A 7,580-nucleotide genomic window follows, 5' to 3' on the forward strand; every position below is an offset into this window, starting at 1 on the left:
ACCAGAAAACCAACCTGAAGATAGTGCTGTTAGTGATGAAGCAGAAATACCAGAACACAAATCTGAAGATGGTGCTGTGGCGATAATGCAGGAAAACCAGAACACCAATCTGAAGATGGTGCTGGTGATGATAATGCAGAAAAAACAGAACACCAACCTGAATATAGTGCTGTTGGTGATGAAGCAGAAATACTAGAACACCAATCTGAAGATGGTGCTGGTGGCGATAATGCAGAAAAACCAGAACACCAAACTGAAGATAGTGCTGTTAGTGATGAAGCAGAAATACCAGAACACCAATCTGAAGATGGTGCTGGTGGCGATAATGCAGGAAAACCAGAACACCAATCTGAAGATGGTGCTGGTGGCGATAATGCAGAAAAACCAGAACACCAACCTGAAGATAGTGCTGGTAGTGATGAAGCAGAAATACCAGAACACCAATCTGAAGATGGTGCTGGTGGCGATAATGCAGAAAAACCAGAACACCAACCTGAAGATAGTGCTGGTGGTGATGAAGCAGAAACACCAGAACACCAACCTGAAGATAGTGCTGGTGGTGATAATGCAGAAATACCAGAACACCAATCTGAAGATAGTGCTGGTGGCGATAATACAGAAACACCAGAACATCAACCTGAAGATAGTGCTGGTGGTGATGAATGCAGAAACACCAGAACACCAATCTGAAGATAGTGCTGGTGACGATAATACAGAAACACCAGAACACCAACCTGAAGATAGTGCTGTTACTGATGAAGCAGAAATACCAGAACACCAACCTGAAGATAGTGCTGGTGGTGATATTGCAGAAAAACCAGAACACCAATCTGAAGATAGTGCTGGTGGTGATATTACAGAAAAACCAGAACACCAACCTGAAGATAGTGCTGTTAGTGATGAAGCAGAAATACCAGAACACCAATCTGAAGATGGTGCTGGTGGCGATAATGCAGAAACACCAGAACACCAACCTGAAGATAGTGCTGGTGGCGATAATGCAGAAACAACAGAACACCAACCTGAAGATAGTGCTGTTGGTGATAACAGAAAAACCAGAACACCAATCTGAAGATAGTGCTGGTGACGATAATACAGAAACACCAGAACACCAACCTGAACATAGTGATGTTACTGATGAAGCAGAAATACCAGAACACCAACCTGAAGATAGTGTTGGTGATGATAATTCAGAAAAACCAGAACACCAATCTGAAGATAGTGCTGGTGGTGATATTACAGAAAAACCAGAACACCAATCTGAAGATAGGCTGGTGGTGATAATACAGAAACACCAGAACACCAACCTGAAAACAGTGGCGGTGGCTATAATACAGAAACACCAGAACACCAACCTGAAGATAGTGCTGGTGCTGAAAATAAAGATAGAAAATTAGACCAATCAGCAGACAAGAACAATATAAATGTTAAAACATTATCGAATAATGGCGATGCTCCTGGGTTAGATGAAAGTAGGAAGTTAAATTTAAATAATCTTCATGGTGAGTTTGTTGATCCGTCAGCTCCAGGATTATATTCAGATGATGCAGAAGACAGTGATGATCAAAATGATGAGGATAATTTGAATGATGCAGAAGACAGTGATGATCAAAATGATGCGGATAAAGGTATTCCAGATTCTGATATGAATAAAGACAAACTTTATTTTGGTAATGCAGAAGTGACATCAACCCACTACAGGAATAACATTGATGGAAATCCAGAATTGGGGTCGGAAAGTAAAGAAAACAAGATGATATTACGATCATTAGAACTGAAATTACAATCGAAAATGAAAGATGATGGTGTATTGGTTGATGAAGCTTATGGTAATGCAGTTGATCTACGGGCTAGATTGCGCGATCTGGTTCTTCAAATTAAACACAAAGAGCTGGAAGAAAATATTTCAATTCTTGCTACTGATGAAGCTAAGGAGTTAAAGCAGCGCTTGTTTGAACTTGAGCAGTACCTTGAGGTTTGGAAAAAGAAAGAAGCTTTGTTTCTAACTAGTGTTGCATCTGAGGCTGAAATTGTTAATCGAATTCAAAAACTGGAACACAATCTTGTACAGCGTAAAAGTGAAGATAGGGATTTGTCACAAGCTCGGCAAGAAGCAGAAGATCTAAAATGGAGACTGGGAAAATTGGAGGATGTTTTAGAAAACAAGTCTATTTTACCCAGTTCTCATTTTAACAGATTGAAGGATTCATTGGAATCGGAAATCGAAGAACGGAAAAAAATGGACAGACGTGCTTTGCTTGCAACAGAACGTGAAATGCTGTTAATGAAAACCAAATTAACAGCTTTAGAACAGCAGTTACATGGTCACGGTGAAGGCAACAAAGAGTTTATTGATATGATAAAAAGTGATGCAGATATTCTGAAAAAACGACTTGGTCAGCTTGAGTCAAATGTTGTTACGAGAAAATCAAACAAGGAGTTATTACAAATTTCTGAGAATAAGCAAGAAGCTTTGCTTGGAAGAATATCTTTGCTGGAAGTTGAACTTGAGAGAAGAAAGAAAGATGAGGTCGCACTGCAATCAGCTCAACAAGAGGCTGCTGAGTTAAAGGAGAAATTTGGTCACCTTGATGTAAGAATGAAAGAAATAATGGAAAAGCAAAATCCTTTGTTACAAGAAAAAATTTTGCATTTGGAGAATGAAGTAAAAACGAGAAAAGAAACAGAATCTGCTTCAATTTTTAAAGTACAGGAAGAAGCAGCAAATGTTATGAACAAAATTTTGGATTTGGAAAAATTACTGCATGAAAACAAGCAAGAGAATAATAGCAAACAGCATATGAATGAAGTTTCCGTTCTGAAAAACCAAATTAAACGACTGGAAGAAGAACTAAACAAAAGAACTCGATTAGATACCAATCGAAATGAAAGATCAACCAAGAGAGAAGAAGAATTACAAATGAGGGTTAATTCGCTTAAAAATGAGTTGCAAGCGATGGTGAAACATGAAGAAACAGCAGAAAAACATTTTAAACAGTCTCAAGAAATTATTAACCGTGTTATTGCCCTGGAGAAACAGGTAAATGTCAAGTTAAATGCTGATTCAAAATTGAACAATATAGAAGCAAAACAAGAGAAAAATGCTTTGAGAAAAATTAGTGATGGAATCTCATTGAATGATTTTTGGGATCTTATCCCAACTAAACAAAAATGTGATGCTGTATTAAAAGATAGTGGCACTGTTAACCTTAAAGAAGAATTGATTAAACAAAAAGATGATGCTTTTGTAAATGAAACCATTGCTGAAACAAATACTGTTGAGAGTAAGTTGCTTATTTTATATATTTATTCTTTATTGGTGACTATTTCTGTTTAAATATTGCAGTTCCTGCATGCGTTTTATGTAGTTGCTTTGGTTTATGCTTGGTATTCCTATCTTGAGTGAGATTAAAGATGTTATAACTTACTTGGTTGGGGATTTATGATTTTATTTAATATTGAAATCTATGTACTATAGTTTTAAATCAAATTTAATTTGTATAACTTTTTGGGATGCCTAAACAGAAATTATCAAACAGCTTTACAAAGTGGGGCAGCTAAAAAGGTTACTGCAGATTGATTTTGGAAAGCTTTCAGCTGTTTCAGCCACAAGCTTTCCTGAATTTAGAGATGCCTGCAAAGGAAAAACTCTGACCAAATAATATATAATGACAGAATGCACTTTCGAGATAGAAGAAAGGATCAGATGTGATATCGCACGGTCATCTTTACACTGCAAAGCTTTGAAGTGTTGTTGGGATCCACATCCAAACCCAGAGATACCTGATTGCTTTTTTTCACGTATGTTAGATCAAACGATAACCAGCACAAAAAGATAACATTATTAACTTTTATTGAGGAACTTGTACCTGCATTAATTTATGTGCTAAATTTAGTTGGCTACCCTAAGTCAGCAAGTTTATATTGCTGGCTAGGGTATTGTGCAATCAAATGAATCTGATTTTACAGTAATTTGAAAATTTGACATAATTGAAAAAATTAGGCCTACCACATAAAATTTAAGTGGTTTTATTTTACCACAAAATATTTTATGGATTTATTTGTACTGAACAATGTATTTTTTACCCATACGTAAGTTGACTGTTTGTAGACTTTTAAAATAAAATCTCTTATACTTGATTACAGGTGTTCAGCTTAGTAGAAAGTCTCAACAAATGAAAAAACTTGAAGATTCATATGAAAAGCTTCATGAAGGTAAAGAAGTTGATTGGGATGAATCAGTGAAGGAAAAAGAAGCGGATAAAACTAAAAAATCTACATGGGATGAAACTCTTGGAGTTGCTGATATAAAAACAGGTTTCAAAATTTAAGCTTCTTCTGTTACTTCTGCTACCAGGCATAGTATAAACAATATATCAATGGCTCATCTGGTATAAAAAAACGTATAGTCTTGTTACAATGTTTAACTATTCTATAAAGAAACAACAAGAAGCTTAAACAATATATCAATGGCTCATCTGGTATAAAAAAACGTATAGTGTATTTCCAACGTTTCGTCTGCCATACGGCGAGACTTCATCAGGGAATGATGAAAGTTAAACATTGTAACAAGAAATATTTTTTTAACAGAAATAATATTGAAGTCAAAAACTGAAGCAATAGAAAACGCAAATGGTGAAACAAATGGCACAATGTTAGGTGATAAAGATGGCAAACAGGAAACCAACGTAATCGAAGATAAAAAAACAGAAAATGACAAATCAGATACGACAGTTGATGATGTGAAAGATGAATTTCAATGGCAATCTGCACAGGCTTCCATCAAATTTGTACAACGAGAAACTGTTGTGCAGCAGGAAGGGGAAACTGAAACCAATGATCCATTAATTGATAATGGTAATAGAAAAAAAGAAAGTTTGAAACAAACTAATGAAATAGTGCCTAAAAAAGAACCACATCAAGAAAATTTTAAAAGCTCCCAAGGTATTAATCATTATTTTTATAAAGTTGTGGTTTCTGTGAGCGTTATAGTTTACAAGATTTTCTTAATCTTGCAGATGAGCAAACGAATAATGATAGTACAGGAAAAGATGGGATGTCCGATTACTCTGAAATACTTAAAACGGTTGGTAAAATATTATTCAAATTGACCAGTATATAAAATTTTAATATGCGTTTACATGTTTGTAGCTGTGGTTAAAAGTTGATATATCTGTATAGGAAAAAGTAAACAGAGATGGTGAACCATATGTTGAAAGTGTTGCTGTCAAAATCATGTTACTCGTATTTGAACTGCCGTTTGACGTTGTATATGTATTGACTCCTTTAGCACTGTGGGTAAGTATGCCTTAATTAAGAATCTATTCGGAAAACAATAATTCTTTTTCTAGGTAGGTATCTAACATATAATAATATATTTTTGTGTTTGTACTGTTTAAGATATTTACAGGTCATAATGTAACCATGATCAGTGGGTAGTAAACTGAAAATAGTTTCAGTTTTTAAGGTAAGGAAATACACTAACATATGACCACAGACAGCATATACTACAGATTAAAGAAGGTGAGTAGTAGAATCTGATAGATGATCCGATTAAACAGTGAATTTCAATCAATATATTGTTACTTTCAGGTTATTAACTTCAGCAATATTTATAGTTATTTTGAAAGAGTAAATCTTCCTTTAGTAGAAGACCAAGTTAAATTATAGAATCTATACATATTGTTAGTGCTTAAAAAAATTAACAGCTGTAGTTAAATTGAAGTACTAAGCAGTAAACTAAATGGTACGTGGATGAAAGTAGAAATGTTGTGTTTCGCACAGATGCCTTTTTGGTAGTAAATTTCAAATAATTAATTATTGGACACATTAGTGGCATTAAAGATCCTTCATTTCATCATAGCCCAGTTTTCACAAAGTCTTGGATATATTTAATGTAATCAAATTATATATAGTCACAGAATACTCTCGTATAAATTAGCAAAATTACAATCGTTTAAGTAATGATGTTAGCAAAACTGACGTCTGAAGGCTGTGCATTTGGGTAGTGTTCTTGTTGGAAATTAGGTAATTACAAATTGCGTTTTTTTACACTTTTTAATTTACGTGGCTATCTGTTAAAGCTATGATCTCTTTTACTAGTACGATGTTGTTTTATTTAAGAATTTAGTTTGCGTTTTGTGAATTTACTATGGCATAAAGAAGCATACTCTTGTTATTATTTACTTCAAGATGAAATATTTCCACACGCAAAAGTCTAGTAGTTTAGAATGCTTGCAACCAATTTGAATAACAATTTTTATTTAAATTGGTTGATTGTTGTCCACCTAAAACAAAAATGTCATGTTTAAATTTCCCCCACTAATTTTATTGTACGAACATTTGCTTAAGTATTGAACACCCGACAAACGCATAGCAAGAAATAAAGTGTTTGCAGTCGGGTACCACGAATATTTATGTTAACCTTTGACCATTAGCCAAATATGCTGAGTCATGGTAGTGACGAAAAATGACGTTGTCTGATGCGTCGTAAACTTCGTTGTCATTTTGTGAGTAACAGGAAAAACAGAACAATAAGAATGGCGTGTTTAATTTAATATATGGTATACTTTAACGCAGTCTCGACATTTTTTTAAAAAACCGGATTGCCGACTTATGTCGTGACGATTCGTTATACGCTGTTTTCGCTTTTTGGTTTAATTTGTTACGCGAGAATTTTCTACAGTGCCAAGTCGTAGTGTTAATAGGTCTGTGTTTTAGTTATAAATATTGCTTGCTGCCTCATGTCATAAATCTCAGTGTTAAGAAGGATGGATTCAGTTCATCAACACACAGAAGGCTTAAGTATTGCACTTCAGGATACCTTAAAAAATGCTGAAGAAAAATTAGACAATGTAAGTGACAGCAGAGTTGTTTAAGTTTTTGTGTGATAGTTTGTCTGTTAAATGTAACCGAAGATAAAACAGTATAGTCAAGACAGTTAACATTGTTGCCTACTTACACAGAAACAGCTACTTACATTTAAATTTTTAAAACTACAAAACGTAAAACAACATATAGTCAAGTGGGGTAATATAAAACAATGGGGTACTTGGATTGAGAAATGACAACCCATGTAGCGTGCTAAATAGTTTTATTGCAAACAGCTTTTGTAAGTAAAAACTAAATTTAATTGGCTTAGAGTTTTTAGGCTTGTTTAATGTAAAAAAGGTTTGTGGGTATGCATATATATATTTAAAATTGTAATTATAAGAGAAAGGGAAAGCATTCTATTAAGGTTGTTAAAAAAGTATTAGGAGATTTTCTGCATACGATATATGATTATGGTTTGTATTATTACCTTGTACCTTCCTTGTTAATTTGTTTTTACTTAATTAAGTTAAGTCGACTAAGAAAACTTGTTTTTCTTGCACTAAAGTCTGAAAAATGTGCACAATTTTTATAATGAAATTCTACAAAAGCAAAAAATTCTAAAATTTTTCTTGACATTAATGTTTAATAACTATTTTTCACATAAATTTTTAGTTTATTAGTTGGAAATAAAACTGAATTTATGGGAATTTTGTATTTTTTACCCCACTTGACTATATATCATAATTATATATTTGCTTGTTGAAATT

General features: G+C 33.9%; 1 protein-coding gene and 1 long non-coding RNA gene across 11 annotated transcripts in view; one reads left to right on the forward strand and one right to left on the reverse strand.

The window, feature by feature from the left end:
- LOC113474130 overlaps window positions 1-62 on the reverse strand; it is a 1,008-nt gene extending 946 nt beyond the window's left edge. The window contains exon 1 of the long non-coding RNA XR_003395792.1: window positions 15-62. This is a non-coding gene — a long non-coding RNA (uncharacterized LOC113474130). The remainder of the gene's footprint in view (window positions 1-14) is intronic.
- Window positions 1-7,580, forward strand: part of LOC100180095 (transport and Golgi organization protein 1 homolog) — a 22,382-nt gene that overhangs the window by 7,469 nt on the left and 7,333 nt on the right. For 4 of the 10 annotated variants that reach the window (XM_026833841.1, XM_026833842.1, XM_026833843.1 and 1 more), the window contains 5 exons: window positions 3,676-3,801; window positions 4,147-4,317; window positions 4,591-4,944; window positions 5,019-5,086; window positions 5,182-5,298. In XM_026833841.1, the coding sequence (XP_026689642.1) occupies window positions 3,676-3,801; window positions 4,147-4,317; window positions 4,591-4,944; window positions 5,019-5,086; window positions 5,182-5,298 (836 nt within the window). Of the gene's footprint in view, window positions 1-175; window positions 866-1,301; window positions 3,285-3,675; window positions 3,802-4,146; window positions 4,318-4,590; window positions 4,945-5,018; window positions 5,087-5,181; window positions 5,299-7,580 lie in introns of those variants that run through there. The other 6 variants (XM_026833846.1, XM_026833845.1, XM_026833847.1 and 3 more) reach the window with 2 other exon arrangements.

This window comes from Ciona intestinalis, chromosome 3 (genome assembly GCF_000224145.3).
Source record: "Ciona intestinalis chromosome 3, KH, whole genome shotgun sequence".
Taxonomy (NCBI): domain Eukaryota; kingdom Metazoa; phylum Chordata; class Ascidiacea; order Phlebobranchia; family Cionidae; genus Ciona; species Ciona intestinalis.